General features: G+C 42.7%; 1 protein-coding gene across 5 annotated transcripts in view; it reads left to right on the top strand.

Moving 5' to 3' along the window:
• The first annotated feature begins 310 nt into the window (after nucleotides 1-310).
• The window catches only part of STRN (striatin), a 131,045-nt gene continuing 115,746 nt past the window's right edge, over nucleotides 311-15,609 (top strand). For 4 of the 5 annotated variants that reach the window (XR_002732433.3, XM_023216354.3, XM_023216353.3 and 1 more), the window contains exon 1: nucleotides 311-696. Coding sequence is in view for 4 of the 5 variants with exons in the window: in XM_023216354.3 (XP_023072122.2) it covers nucleotides 463-696 (234 nt within the window). In the remaining variant the exon portion in view is untranslated. The remainder of the gene's footprint in view (nucleotides 697-15,609) is intronic. The other variant, XM_023216351.3, reaches the window with a different exon arrangement.

Raw genomic sequence — 15,609 nt, 5'->3', positions numbered from 1 at the left:
CTTCCGCGTGTGTGTGTGTGTGTGTGTGTGTGAATGCAACACGGAGCGCCGCCCGCGAACTTCCGCGTGCGAGGAAGGCTGGAGAGTTGCCAGCCCGCGCCCAGCTGGCCTCAGAGGAAACCCGCGCTCCTCGCCCAGCCGGCCCCCTCCGCGGCGAGCCGGGGCGGGGCGGGCCCGAGGCCACGCCCAAGCTGAGGCGCAGCCCTACAGGCCGCCCGGGCCGCGCTCGTCCGCGCTCCGCCCCGCGACTACATTTCCCGGCAAGCCCCGGGCCGCCAGCGCGCCGCAGTTGACCCATTTCCCGGCCCGTCACGGGCTCGGCCGGCCCCCGCGCCCAGGCGGCTGCTCCCTGCTGACTGGGGTGTGGGCGGGAGCGGCGGAGGGAGGAGGAGGCGCTGCTTGCCGCCGCTGTTGCCTCCGCTGCTGGGCGCCGGGGCAGCTTCCCGGGTATCTGCAGCCGCCATGGACGAGCAGGCGGGTCCCGGCGTTTTCTTCAGCAACAACCACCCGGGCGCCGGCGGTGCCAAGGGGCTCGGGCCTCTGGCGGAGGCTGCCGCGACCGGCGACGGGGCGGCCGCGGCGGGGGCGGCCCGAGCCCAGTACAGTCTCCCGGGGATCCTGCACTTCCTGCAGCACGAGTGGGCCCGCTTCGAGGTGGAGAGAGCCCAGTGGGAGGTGGAGCGGGCGGAGCTGCAGGTAAAGACCCTCCCGGCCTGGCCGTCTTCATCCCGCCTCTTTGCTCCCTTCCGCCCCGCCCCGGACCCTTCTCCCCCTCCCCCAGCCTATTCGCGTCTCCTCCCCCTTTGCTGCCGCCCATCCCACCCGGAGCCCAGTCCCCTTCTCTTCGCCTTTTGCCTTTCACTGACCCCATCTCGACCCTGTTCTCACTCTCGCTCCTGGTGCGTTGTTTACCCTCTCCACGCCTGTTCGTCCGCACCATCCCACTCTTTAACTCCCAGGCTCATTTCAACTCTCTGGCCATCCTGCATCTCAGGGCTGCCCTCTCGGTTTACTAATTGGGCTGGCAGTAGTTTTGAGAGACGCAGAGCAGATCGTCCGCTGTCCTGGTGTGCCCCATCCTAGGTCTAGAGACAGTCTCCGCAGAACGTGCCGGCTTTGGCCCCTCTCTTCAAGGAAGGTGATCAAGAAGACAACAGAAGTTGTGTCAGTGAGGCCTTGACTCGAGACGAGAAGTTGACGTTGGGCAAAAGTGTTATTCATATATCAGCTCCCTTTTTTATATATGTAAATATCTCTTCCCCACTTTCTTCCGATCCCCCGGCCCCTTCCCACGTTTCTTTTAGGTATTTCCAATTAATGCATTTTGAACGAAGGACTTACGTGATTGCAGTCAGAGAGAATGGTTAAGAGGTGGTTCCTGTTCTCAGAATCTGAAACTTCCCACGGGTTAATTTTATGTTCAGTGTTTTGGGAGATTTTCTTGTACTTTAAAAGGAACTAAAGGGGCTTTGAAGTTAGTTACATTGCCTTGCATAATCTGCAAGATAAAGTACATCCAGGGAGGAGATATTGTGGGCTCTGAAAAGAATGAAAGTGAGGCTGATACTTTACAGGCCATTCAGAATTGGTGAATAGGTTTTCAGTGGTTCTTCTTAAAACTTCCAGGGCATACACACCAATTTCAAAAGGAACTTAAAGAACTATGAATAGTTGTGCCTTTCTGTTTTCCGGCCAAGCCTGTATACTTATGAAATTTGACTATAGTTTTAGTTGGCGAAACACTTGAGTTTAAAATGCTACCCAGTGTGTCACTTTTTTTGGTAACATGTATTTTCTTTGGCACTTAAAAAAAAAAGAAGAGGAGAAATCTGTTAAATAGAATCATGTGCTGCAACAGGCTCTGTGGTGTAGTGGAAGTGGCTATGGAAAGAGCGAACACACAGGTCTATAGTAGACAAGGTTATAGTAAGGGCTGTGTTTGTTGCTAGCTCTGTGACCTTGAGGAAATCCTTTAACCTCTCTGGGTTTCAGTTTTATCATTTATTTATTCAGCACCTGTGTATTTAGTGCCAGCTCTGTGTCTAGGCCCTGTGATTTTAAAAAACCGACTAAGCATCTGCCCTCATGGAGTTTATGTTTTAGTGGAGAGGCAAACAGTCGAGCAAATGCGCCTGTAGAATATAATGGCTTATAGTGGCAACTGCTGTAAGGAAGAAACAAGTCAGAGTTCAGGAATAGAGTGTGATAGGGGCAGCTATTTTAGATGGGGTGGTCAGGGTAGGCCTCTGAGAGATGACAAATGAGCAGTTGAATGAAGTTAGGGAGTGGCCGGTAGTTCTTATGATTCTTTGTAAGTCTGTAGTTATATGTTTATATTATTTGGCAACTTTTTCTTCCCTACTGTTACGTTGCTGTAGTATTTAGTCGATCTAGTCTATCTGATATTTGCAAGTCTTCTTTGACCTTGTCTATGTAGTTTCCAACAAATTGGAATACTTACAGATTGATCTTTATTAGCAGTACCTTCTAGAAAGGTGTGGATTTCAGGCTTCAAGGAAATGTTAAAGGCAAAGTTTAATGTTGTGCGCTTGTGGGGAATGATTTTTGTATTAGCTACTTAAAATTTAATTTATTTTCCAGTTTTGGGAATGGAAGATAAGTCACACTAATTTGGTAAAAAAAAAAAAAAAAAAAAAAAAAACCGCACCAGAAAACAATGCTTACTTTTCTACCTGTAGAAGCTGGAGAATTCCAACCCATCCTCCCCTCCCCACTCACTTTTCAATTTACCGGCAGCTGTAGTTGATCTTCAATTTTTATGCACACATCCACAATTGTTTGTGGCAAATGTTTATGAATTTAAGATAGCTTTCCCATGGGTGCTTATCATATTAAAGAGACTCCTGTTTTGTTTTGTTTTTTCCTTTTATTGGAGAGAGGGTCTTGCTCTGTTGCCCAGGCTGGTGTGCAGTGGCACAGTCTTGGCTCACTGCAACCTCCGCCTCCCAGGTTTAAGCAATTCTTCTGTCTCAGCCTCCCAAGTAGCTGGGATCACAGGCATGTGCCACCATGCCTGGCTAATTTTTGTGTTTTTATAGAGATGGAGTTTCACAATGTTGGCCAGGTTGGTCTTGAACTACTGACCTCAGTGATCTGCCTGCCTCAGCCTCCCAAAGTGCCGGGATTACAGGCGTGAGCCACTGTGCCCTCCAAGGACACTGCTTTTTTTTAACAGTATCTTTTGTTTTGTGCTCAAATTAAATTAATCTTCCACAGAGAAACTTTAAAAATGTATCATTTTCCTAACAGAATGAGCATGATGTATTTTGAGGGGAAGAGTTTGCAGTAATCTCTGGTCTTTGTCCCCCCTTATTAGTGTAATTGGAAAAAAAATTATTTCTTTACCGTCATTTCTTTGAATCTTCTTCATTTTTCTTTTGCTACTGGAATTTTCTTAGAGACACAATAGGAAGTAAAATAGTTGAATGCATTGTGATGAAATATGAATCAGTTGGTGTCTTCCTTTTAATTTTTAAATCTCTTCCTAAGCCATTAACACCAGAGTCAACACAAATACCTTTACGATTAAGTCAAATTTGCCCCTTCAAGAACCTGTCAGTCCTGCTCTTTCAGGTTGCCAGGGAAGAGTTGTGAAAGGCAATCCCAGCTCTCATCTACCTGGCCTGCCTTTACCGCTTCCTCCCTCCTTCAGATCTTAGGAGTAAGGAAACAGCCACGTTTTAGCAAAAAACCTATTTATTTGTCATTTATTTCACTCTTGCCCACCTTAGTTGATAAATTCTTTTATTTTTGGTAATGCTCCCCTCCTCACATCCAGTTGAGATTAGGCATCAGTTCATGGGGGGAAAAAGAATGATTAAGATTATTAGTGAGCTTTACATTTGTGAAAGGAATTGGAGAAGGAATACTAATAATATTTGAGAAAAATTTCTGTACGTGAGGTGTTGTGCTAGATGACCTCAAAGAAACATGCAGTCTAGTTATTAGTATGATATAACTAGTAGAAGAATCGAGTGTTTATCATTTGGGGAGAAGGCTAATTTCTTTAGAATAGTGAAGGAGAGGCCGGGCGCGGTGGCTCACACCTGTAATCCAAGCACTTTGGGAGGCCAAGGCAGGTGAATCACGAGGTCAAGAGATAGAGACCATCCTGGCCAACATGGTGAAACCTTGTCTCTACTAAAAATACAAAAATTAGCTGAGTGTGGTGGTGTGTGCTGGAGGCTGAGGCAGGAGAATCACTTGAACCTGGGAGGCGGAGGTTGCAGTAAGCCGAGATCGTGCCACTGCACTCCAGCCTGGCGACAGAGTAAGACTCCATCTCAAAAAAAAAAAAAAAAATAGGTGAAGGAGAGAAGAGCTAGCAGTGAATGGGGAGAATAGTAGCAAGAGGAAAGAACTTTATGAGGTCATGAGAACCTAAGGCTCAGTATTTGAAGATCTCTGACTTATGAGAAAGCAGGCATGTAAATAAAAAATAAAAAATGTTGGCTCCAGATTTTGATATGTGTGTGGTGTGTGATATAGGAGAGGCCCTGATATTTACCTGGAAGTGTTAGAGTTGTATGGAAAAGGTGGCAAGATAGAGTAGCTTAGGGCATGTAGTGTGGAGGCTGTATGCTGGAGTTTTGGCATTAATAATTTGTATTTTCTGGGTTTTGGCATTAATAATTTGTATTTTCACTCCCCACATATTTTTCAAGCGTCTACTTCATGCCAGGCCTTGTTCTAGACACTGGAGATACAATAACAAAAATACAGATCTTGCCCTTATGAGGCTTAAATTGTTGAGGCAGGCAGACAGTGATAAATACATACATAGAATGTTGAGAAGGAAAATATGAGGGTTTCAGAGGGTGGAATGGGGAAGAAAGGATTCACTGATAAGATGCCATTTGAGCTAAGACCTTTAAAGGTGATATCTAAGGTGAGGAGAGAGCTTTCTAGACAGAAGGAACAGCTCGGGGAAGGGAGCATGCTTGGAATATTTAAGGAGAATCAAAGAGGTAAAAGTGGCTAGAGTAGAGGAAGAGAATGAAAGAAGTCATGTCAAACAGGTAGTAATGGAAGAACTTGTGTCAGACAGGGTCTTGCCCATTGTAAGGACTTTGGCTTCATACCTCAGCAAGATGAGCAGCCATCGGAATGTTTTAAGCAAAGGAGTGAAACCATCTTTAAAAGGGACCCCTTGTAAGGATTCAGAATAGACTTAGAGGGAAAATAAGTAGAAGCAGCAGGGGGACTAGTTAGGAAGCTACTTTAATAAATCCAGGCAGAAGATGAACTAAGGTGGTAGTGATAAGATATGTGAATATGTATTTTGATACATATTCAAAATACAGGATTCTGAATACATTTTTGAAGGTAGAGCCAACAAGATGTGCTAAAGGATAGAATGTGGGGTTTGAGAAAAAGGGGAGTCAGAGATGACTCAACAGTATTTAGAGGGCCAGGCACAGTGGTTCAAAACCTGTAATCCCAGTACTTTGGGAGGCTGAGGCAGGAGGATCACTTGAGCCTAGGGGTTCAAGACCAGCCAGGGCAACATGGCAAAACCCCATCTCCAGAAAAAGAATTTTTTAAAATTAACTGGGTGTGATGGTGTTCACCTGTAGTCCCAGCTACTTGGGAGTCTGAGGTGGGAGGATTGCTTGGGCCTGGGAGGTTGAAGCTACAGTGAGTCATGATCACTCCACTGCACTCCAGCCTGGGCAACAGGAGACCCTGTCTCAGAAAAAAAAAAAAAAATAAGTGCTGCCTGGGCAACATGGTGAAGCCCCATCTCTACAAAAAATTCAGAAAATTGGGTGGGTGCTTTGGCATGCGTCTGTGGTCCCAGCTACTTGTGAGGTTGAGGTGCGAGGATTGCTTGAGCCCTGGAGATCAAGGCTGCAGTGCGTTATGATCGCGCCTCTGCCCTCTAGCCTGGGTGCCAGAGTGAGGCCCTGTCTCAAAACAAATCAATCAAACAAACAAACAAACAAAAATATATGTATATAGAGAGAATGAGCAGCCTCATGGGACAGCTGAGAAGATTTACTGAGTTTTTAATGGAAAACATACATACTTAAAATGAGTTTGTCTTTACTATTGTGACTATTATTTATAATTATCACAAAAGGCAGTATGGCAGAGACTTGGGCTTAAAATTCTTGCTTTAAAACTAACTATTGTATTTTATGCCTAAAATACATATTTGCCATGATTCTGATCTCTCAGAGCCTTAGTTTCCTCATGTGTAAGATGAGAATAACAAATTACCTTGTGAGAATTAAATTAAGATAATTTAAAGTATTTAGCAGAGGAATGGTACATAACATAAAGTAAGTGCTTAATAAATAAATGGTTGCAGATGCATGATGCTAAACTTTTGCTCTCGGTTATCTCCTCATCCCCAGAGAAAAGCATAATCTTCAGTCATGAATTTTTCTGAGGCTAGAGCATACAAGTGCCATCCTGAGGCCATGCAGTATAATGTTCTGGGACTAAAAGATATTTAATGGGAGTGAATGCTTGCCTTCAGTGTCAGCCTCAGAACATTGAGGATATACTTCAAGAGTATTTGCTTTCCTTAATAACCTAGTAGGTATCTGTTACCTTGGAATTCATATAAACTTTTCTGAATGTGTTTATCTTAACTTTGCATTACGTCATGGGTAACAAATTGTGTAAATTTACTAACCACATTATAAAATGAATCCTATACTTTATTTGGCCCTTTAAACCACTTCCTTTACATTTGGAGGAGGCGAACCCCATTGTGGTATGGTATAATTTTGTCAGCGGGTTCGTTTTTCATTCTACTCATATTCTTAATAATTTCATAATCTTTATATTTTAGAAAGGTTATAGAGGCTTTAATCTTTTAAAACATATCCTATTATATGTCTCTTCAGTTCAGTGTTTCTCAACCTTAGATATAATATTAGAATAATCAGAGGGAACACTTAAAAATACCAATGCCCTGGATTGTACCCCAGATCAATTAAATCAAAATCTTAGGAATGAGGTCCCCTAACAGTAGTATTTTTTGAGTTCCCCAGTATGCAGCAAGGGTTGAGAACCACTGCTTTAGTTGTTTTTTCTGTTTTTACATATCTATAAAAGTTTGGGCCGGGCGCGGTGGCTCAAGCCTGTAATCCCAGCACTTTGGGAGGCCGAGGCGGGCGGATCAAGAGATCGAGACCATCCTGGCTAACATGGTGAAACCCCGTCTCTACTAAAAAATACAAAAAAAACTAGCTGGGCGAGGTGGCGGGCGCCTGTAGTCCCAGCTACTCGGGAGGCCGAGGCAGGAGAATGGCGTGAACCCGAGGTGGAGCTTGCAGTGAGCTGAGATCTGGCCACTGCACTCCAGCTTGGGCGACAGAGCGAGACTCCGTCTCAAAAAAAAAAAAAAAAAAAAGTTTGGTGATTTCAACACTTCTATTACTATTCCATATATGGTTGGCTTTTTATAGAATTTGGGATATAATTTCTTTTTCCATTGTTCTTTCTGATGATAGCTAGCATTTTATTTTTAGGCAGTAGAATATTATAATTTGAATCACCTCCTTCTGACTGAGATGTACTGACAGAGTAATCTTTGAGCTGGAATGAACTTTGGAAATAATCAGGTCAATTAGGTAAAGTGAGGTTCAGAGAGAGGCTGAATGACCAAGAATGAAATAGGTTTTGTACAAGCTGTCACTTACATCTCCAGATACCTTTAGTTTTATTTTTTCATATTTTTTGTCTAGGGGCCAGGCTAATCATCTGTATTGTTCCAATTTGAGTATATGTACTGCCACAGCCAGCACTCTTTACAGTTTTCTTTAAAGCCCTTTTAGATACACTGTATCATTTAATCTGTACAACCTTCTGAGGTAAGCAGAGCCACATTGATGATGATTTATTTATTTATTTTAATAACAGACATAAAGATGTTACTGTGTTTTACTGCTTTCCAGCTTATTTTATTGGTTTTATTTGAGATTTTCTCTGTCTTTGGTGTTCTGTAGTTTCATTATGATGTGTCACAGTATAGATTTCTTTTTTTTTAAGGTAGAATCTAGCTGTGTTGCCCAGGCTGGAGTGCAGTGGCACGATCTCGGCTCACTTCAACCACCACCTCCCAGATTCAAGCGATTCTCCTGCCTCAGCCTTCTGAGTAGCTGGGATTACAGGCGTGCACCACCACGCCCAGCTAATTTTTTGTATTTTTAGTAGAGATGGGGTTTCACTGTGTCAGCCAGGATCGTCTCGGTCTCCTGACCTCGTGATCTGTCCGCCTCAGCCTCCCAAGTGTTGGGATTACAGGCGTGAGCCACCACACCCAGCCTAGATTTCTTTTTATTTTGTTTGGGACTTCATTAGACTCCTTGAATTTGTGGATTGACTTCTCATTAGTTCTGCACATTTCTCACTTGCTGTCTTGTTAGGTTTGTCCTTGATTGCATTTTCCTTTCTTCTCCTTTTGGGTTTTTGATTACATGATCTTATGGTTTCTCCGTTATCTGCGCTGTATTTTCCAACTTTTTATCTTTCCATACTTTATTCTTGATAATTTATTCTGACTTATTTTCCAGTCTGTAAATGACTTATCTTCCAGTCCATTAGTTTTCTTTTCAGTTGAGTCTAATTTCTTAAAACCATCCACTGAATTTTTAGTTTTGGTTATTGTTGAAGTTCATTTTGGTTTCTTTTCAAATCTGCTCAGTCATTTCTTAAAAAAATATTGTTCTGTTCTCTGCAGATGTTTTCAGTGTCATCTTTAATTCTTTAAATGTAGTAAGTAGTTATTTTTTAGTGTCTCTGCACTTCTTTTATCTGAGGTCTTAGAGGTGCCTTTGTGTGGTCTGTTGTTTCTGCTGGTTCTTGCTCATGATGACTTGTTCCCTTGAATCCTTAGTTTATCTTCGTGTGCTGTCTACTGTCCTTGAAAAACTGTGAGACTGGACAGGCACAGTGGGTCATGCCTGTAATACCAGCACTTTGGGAGGCTGAGGCAGACGGATCACCTGTGGTCCAGAGTTCGAGACCAGCTTGGCCAATGTGGTGAAACCCTGTCTCTACTAAAAATATAAAAATTAGCTGGGGGTGGTGGTGGGTACCTGTAATCCCAGCTACTCAGGAGGCTGAGGCAGGATAATTACCTGAACCCAGGAGGCAGAGGTTGCAGTGAGCCAAGATTGCACCCCTGCAATCCAGCCTGGGTGACAGAGACTTCATCTCATCTCAAAAAGAAGAAAAAGAAAAACTGTAAGACTAATCTGAGGTCTCAAATAAAGGTATCTTCTTCAGAAAGGTTTTTTTTTTTTTTTTGCATTTGCTTCTGGTGGATGTCTAGAGTTATTACCAGTCTAGAACCACTTTATTTTTCTTGTTTTTTTGAGACAGTCTGGAGTTTGCACCCAGGCTGGAGTGCAGTGGTTTGATCTTGGCTCACTGCAACCTCTGCCTTCCAGGTTCAAGCGATTCTCATGCCTCAGCCTCCAGAGTGGCTGGAATTATAGGTGTGCACCACCACACCTGTCTAATTTTTGTATTTTTAGTAGAGACGAGGTTTTACCATGTTTGCCAGGCTGGTCTTGCCAGGCCTCAAGTGATCTGCCTGCCTCGGCCTCCCAAAATGCTGGGATTACAGACGTGAGCCACTGCGCCCGGCCCAGAATCACTTTAAAGTAAATGCATTACTTTAGATGTTTGGGCCACCTAGCCGATGTGAGTTTTGGTTGTGAATACATTTGAGGGCCAATATACTTCTGTTTCATCTTTGCTTTGAAGACATAAGCCCTTTAGGGTCCTAGCTAAATGTGAGGTATATCACCTATTAGACTGTACACTCTGGAGGAGTGGGCTGTTTGATTTTTGCTCCTTGGGTCCTGGCTGTTTGTTCTGATTGTCCAATATCCTAAGGGCAAAAATGGCTTTTTGTTCCCTTACCTCACTGGGTTCCCATTTTCCCTTTTATTTTGGCCAGATAATTCCTTGCTATTTTTGTGTTGCTTTTAAGAAAATTGTGAAAATATTTTGTCCAGAATTTTTGGCTGTGTTCAGTGGAAGAATTGCTGTCGGGCACCGTAACTGGAAACTGAATTCTCTTATTTTACTTTCAAAATCTGACAAATAAGAATGGCCCTACGAATTTTTTGGGGAGAAATAATATTGTCAGCACTTCTTTATCAAGACATGTACCTATTTAGTCCTGAACTTTATTTCTAAATCTACGTTTTTTTGAATGGTTAAAAAAAAAAAAAAAATCTACTTTTTTTTGAAGGGAGACCTACAGTTTTTCTCCAAAGTCTTGGTAACTGAAGCAGAGTTTAAAACAAACAAAACCCTTTGCTATGCAGTCTTTAAAAGGTGTTTGAAAGTTCAGATAATCTGGATAGATTCCCCTTTGCCAGCCTGCTGTCTCCCTGATGTCAGCTATACTTTTGATTTACTAATGTACGTAGCATCCAGGTTTCAATTCTGGGCCATTAGAAATAAAGTTGTCCTTGGACCTCTGGAGTTTCTTGCCTTGGTGGCCAATTTGACAGAACAGTCCATTGACCATCATAAATTGGATAGTGGAAAGTATGGGTGTCAGAGTCAGACATCTCTATCACTTTCAGTTTACAATTTTTCTAGGCCTCATTTTTGTAAAATGTGGGTGATAATTTCCCTACTAAGCAGGATCACTGTAAGGTTTAAAAAAGATAAACTATGTAAAATATGTGATATATGATGGGTATCCAATAAGTGGTTTGCTTTTTTGTTGGTTGAGATTTCTATGGACAGAAGGCATTAGATTTATTATTTATATAAGTCCGTAGAAGCCAAGAACCAGTTTCAGTGATCCATTTATCATAGTAGTACTTACATTCCCTTTGTCCTCTAAGTACGGGTTGAGCATCCCTAATCCAAAAACCCTAAATTCAAAATGCTTCCAAATCTAAAACTTTTTGAGTGTTGACATGATGTCATAAGTGGAAAAATCCATACCTGACCTCGTGTGGTAGGTTGCAGTCAAAAAGCAGGTGCACAACAGAATTTAGTATCCTGTAGGGAAAAATAAAATTACCTTTAAACTGTGTGTATAGGGTATATATGAAACATAAATGAATTTTGTGTTTAGACTTGGGCCCCAGGATACCTCATTAGGTATATGCAAATATTCCAAAATCTGAAATCCAAAATACTTCTGGTCCCAAGCATTTCATATAAGAGGTACTCAATCTGTAGTGGTTTGAGGACAATGAATTGTGTGTTGGAAGTAGGGAACAGGCTAGAGATGGCAAAAGTAAAGTGGTGATAGCTTGTAGACATTAAGGACTGGACGTAGTAATCAAGGCAGATTTGGAGTTCAGGAGAGAAGCTCGAGGCAAGAGAGAAACTGAGGAAGGGGTTAGAAGGGGAGAACAGACAGAAGAAGGGAGGAGAGGGGTGGAAAGAGCAGAGGCAGAGGAGAAACTGCATACATTAACCTGTTTTTAACTCTGCAAGGATGTCTTACCTTTATTTTTCATTTCAGCACTTGTAGAATCCTAGGGCTGGCAGGGATACACACGCATACACATGCGCATATGCACACATGTGCACTGCCCTCCTCCCTCGATTTTCTTTCTTCATTAGACTAAGAATATTTTACCTCAGTGGGACCTTAGAATTTAAGTAATCTCATCCCCTGTTTCATCAGTTAGGGCTAGAGAAAGGAAGTGACTTTTCTCAGGTCACTCTGTGAATTGGTTTAGTCTTAGTTTAGAACCCAGGAGTCCTAGTAGCCAGGCCGGGGCGTTGCTCCCTGTACCATATCCTCTCCTTTTGTTGGTCCTTCACTCTGTGTAGCTGCTTCTGACCTGAAGGAGCCAAGTGAATTTTAATACTTAGATGATTAAGTATGGTTTGAATAGCTGTCATAATTTAAATTCTTATCACTTATTATTTGAAGTTTTTTTTCAAGTAAAATAATTTAGTGAAATAGTATAGTAAGGGGTTCAGAAAAGTCTAACAATTTGTGTTTCTCAGAAGTGTTTAACAGTGTTGTTAGGCCGGGCACGGTGGCTTATGCCTTTAATCCCACCACTTTGGGAGGCCAAGGCGGGCGGACCACCTGAAGTCAGGAATTTGAGACCAGCCCAGCTAACATGGTGAAACCCCGTTTCTACTAAAAATACAAAAAATTAGCTGGACATCATGGTGCGTGCCTGCAATCCCAGTTATTCGGGAGGCTGAGGCAGGGAGGATCGCTTGAACGCAGGAGGCAGAGGTTGCAGTGAGCCGAGATCAAGCCATTGCACTCTAGCTTGGGCAACAAGAGTGAAACTCTGTCTCCAAAAAAAAAAAAAAAAATGTAGTTCTCTCATTTCTTTAAATAATTTTATTTTTGTGTAGGGTTTACTGAAATAAAATCCTTACTTCATCTTAAAAAATCTACAAATTTGGAGCTCTTTTTTTTTTTTTTTTTTCTGGTTGAGACAGGGTCTTACTCTGTCGTCCAGGCTGGAATGCAATGGCGCAATCTCGACTCACTGCAACCTCTGCCTACTGGGTTCAAGCAATTCTGCCTCAGCCTCCCAAGTAGCTGGGATTACAGGTGCCCATCACCACACCTAATTAATTTTTTCTATTTTTAGTAGAGACGTGGTAGGAAGGTTTCACCATGTTGGCCAGGCTGGTCTTGAACTCCTGACCTCAAGTGATCCATCTGCCTCAGCCTCCCAAAGTGCTGGGATTACAGGCGTGAGCCACCACGCCCAGCCAAATTTGGAGCTTTTTTAGCTTGCTCCAAGGGTAGCTTGGATATACATTTCTGTATATACATTTTAATATAGTTTGTGTTTATTGATCATATGTCAAATATTGTGATCTTTGATACATAAAAGATCGGGCACTTTGATTTGATTTTTTTTTTTTTTTTTTTTTGTGTTTTTTTTTTTTGTTTTTTTTTTTTTTTTTTTGTGTGTGTGTTTTCTTTTTGTGTCTTGCTGTGCCTCCTGGGCTGGAGTGCAGTGGCCAGATCTCAGCTCACTGCAAGCTCCGCCTCCCGGGTTTTACGCCATTCTCCTGCCTCAGCCTCCAGAGTAGCTGGGACTACAGGCGCCCGCCACCTCGCCCGGCTAGTTTTTTGTATTTTTAGTAGAGACGGGGTTTCACCGTGTTAGCCAGGATGGTCTCGATCTCCTGACCTCATGATCCTCCCGTCTCGGCCTCCCAAAGTGCTGGGATTACAGGCTTGAGCCACCGCGCCCGTCCTGATTTGATTTTTTAAGTCATTTTTAATTTTATGTTATTTGATGAACCTAAAAATTTGATTTTTAGTTTGTTTTTAATTTTTATTTTAAAGAGACTGGGTCTCTGTTGCTATGCTGCCCAGACTGGAGTACAGTAACTGTTCATAGGCATACTGATAGTTCACTGCAGCCTCACACTCCTGGCTCAGTTGATCCTCCTGCGTCAGCCTCCAGAGTAGCTGGGATTACAGTCTTGACCCATTACATCTGGTTATTAGTCTATTTTTAGGCTGTTTTACATATGCTATGGTAGAACAGAATAGTATGTTATTGGGAGAACCTGCTCCCGATGTTTAACGTGGGTTCTTTTCTATTTCCTAAGTGTCTCGGCTGGTTTGAGAAATAAATGGAAAGAGCACAAGAGAGAGAAATTTAAAGCTGGGTGTCCAGGGGAGACATCACATGTCGGCAGGATCCGTGACGTTCCCCAAGCCGTAAAACCAGCAAGTTTTTATTAGCTATTTTCAAAAGGAGAGGGAGTGCATGAATAGGGTGTGGGTTACAGAGATCACATACTTCACAAGGTAATAAGATATCACAAGGCAAATGGAGGCAGGGCGAGATCACAGGACCACCGGATGAGGCGAAATTAAAATTGCTAATGAAGTTTCCGCAGGTACTATCGTTGATAACATCTTATCAGGAAACAGGGTTTGAGAGCAGACAACCAGTCTGTCCAAAATTTATTAGGCGGGAGCGCTACAGGAGACCGGGGCTTATTTCATCCCTTTGGCTTCCACCATAAAAGATGGCACGTCTTAAAGGGGCCATCTATAAGCCTACCTTCAGGGCACATTCTCTTTCTCAGGGATGTTCCTTGCTGAGAAAAAGAATTCAGCGATATTTCTCCTATTTGCTTTTGGAAGCAGCCAGTTCAAAGTTACCTCTCTTGTTCCCTGAACATCGCTGTTATCCTGTTCTTTTTTCAAGATGCCCAGATTTCATATTGTTCAAACACACATGCTCTACAATTTGTGCAGCTGATACAATCTTCACAGGGTCCTGAGGCTACATTCATCTTCCTTAGTTTACGAAGAAGATGACGAGATTAAGAGATTAAAGACAAGACAGGCATAGGAAATCACAAGGGTATTGATTGGGGAAGTGATAAGTGTCCATGAAATCTTCACAATTTATGTTCAGAGATTGCAGTAAAGACAGGTGTAAGAAATTATGAAAGTATTAATTTGGGGAACTAATAAATATCCATGAAATCTTCACAATTTATGTTCTTCTGCTGCGGCTTCAGCCGGTCCCTCCCTTTGGGGTCCCTGACTTCTCGCAGCAATATGTCAGCTGTGTATTTGCTCTTATGCAGAAAGTTATTTGACAAAATAAGATCACTCCGGTAGACTTAATGCTGTTTTTTGTTAAAAATAAAGTACCTTGGCCGGGCACGGTGGCTCACGCCTGTAATCCCAGCACTTTGGGAGGCCGAGGCAGGCGGATCATGAGGTCAGGAGATTGAGACCATCCTGGCTAACACGTGAAACCCCGTTTCTACTAAAAATACAAAAAATTAGCTGGGCATGGTGGCGGGCGCCTGTAGTCCCAGCTACTTGGGAGGCTGAGTCAGGATAATGGTGTGAACCCGGAAGGTGGAGCTTGCAGTTAGCTGAGATTGTGCCACTGCACTCCAGCCTGGGTGACAGAGCAAGACGCCGTCTCAAAAAAAAAAAGTACCTTATCTGAATAAGATAATGGAATATTATAAAACATTGATATGTAAGAAGGAAAATTTATTATAGAATTGACTGGAAGCAGTGTGGCAGAAGACAGAAGCAGTAGGTATTTTGTTTTGTAGATGAGATGGACAGAAAAATAAGGGAATAGGAACCCTGGAATTAAGGTGAACTGGGGAAGTATTGAATAAGGTTGGGTGAAATAGGTATTTTGGGTGTGGCAAATATGCATCACCACCAGAAAGATTCAAGGAAAGGGCCGGGGGAATGTTTCATTACTGAACACACAGGTTTCGTTAGCATTCATTTAAATGTGAGAGAAATCAGATCCAATACCAGTATATCTAGTTAGGAGAAATAAACACCATGTCAGATTCCACAATGGTGATACCAGTTTCACCTAATGGAAAATTACAGCCCAGATCTGGGATTTGTTGTTTTTTTGTTTGAACTTCCTAAATGAGAAGGTTAACCAGTGAGCAAAACAGCTTAATTTATAGGCACAACCAAAACCTGCTGAGGAATGTGGATTGGTGTAAAGCTGAAAGGAGGGACCAGGGAGGAGCCTGTGATCTGGGTCGGTGCACTTGCTGAACTTGAAAAGTAGAGTCATCCGGGGAGAAGGTATCCATGGCCCTAGTAATTCAATCCAGTACTTTATCTGTTGTTTCTTCTTTCTGTTCTTCATC

This window comes from Piliocolobus tephrosceles, chromosome 15, assembly GCF_002776525.5.
Source record: "Piliocolobus tephrosceles isolate RC106 chromosome 15, ASM277652v3, whole genome shotgun sequence".
Taxonomy (NCBI): Eukaryota; Metazoa; Chordata; class Mammalia; order Primates; family Cercopithecidae; genus Piliocolobus; species Piliocolobus tephrosceles.
The sequence above is the reverse complement of the archived record's forward strand: the minus strand, read 5'-3'. Positions and strand labels throughout refer to the sequence as shown.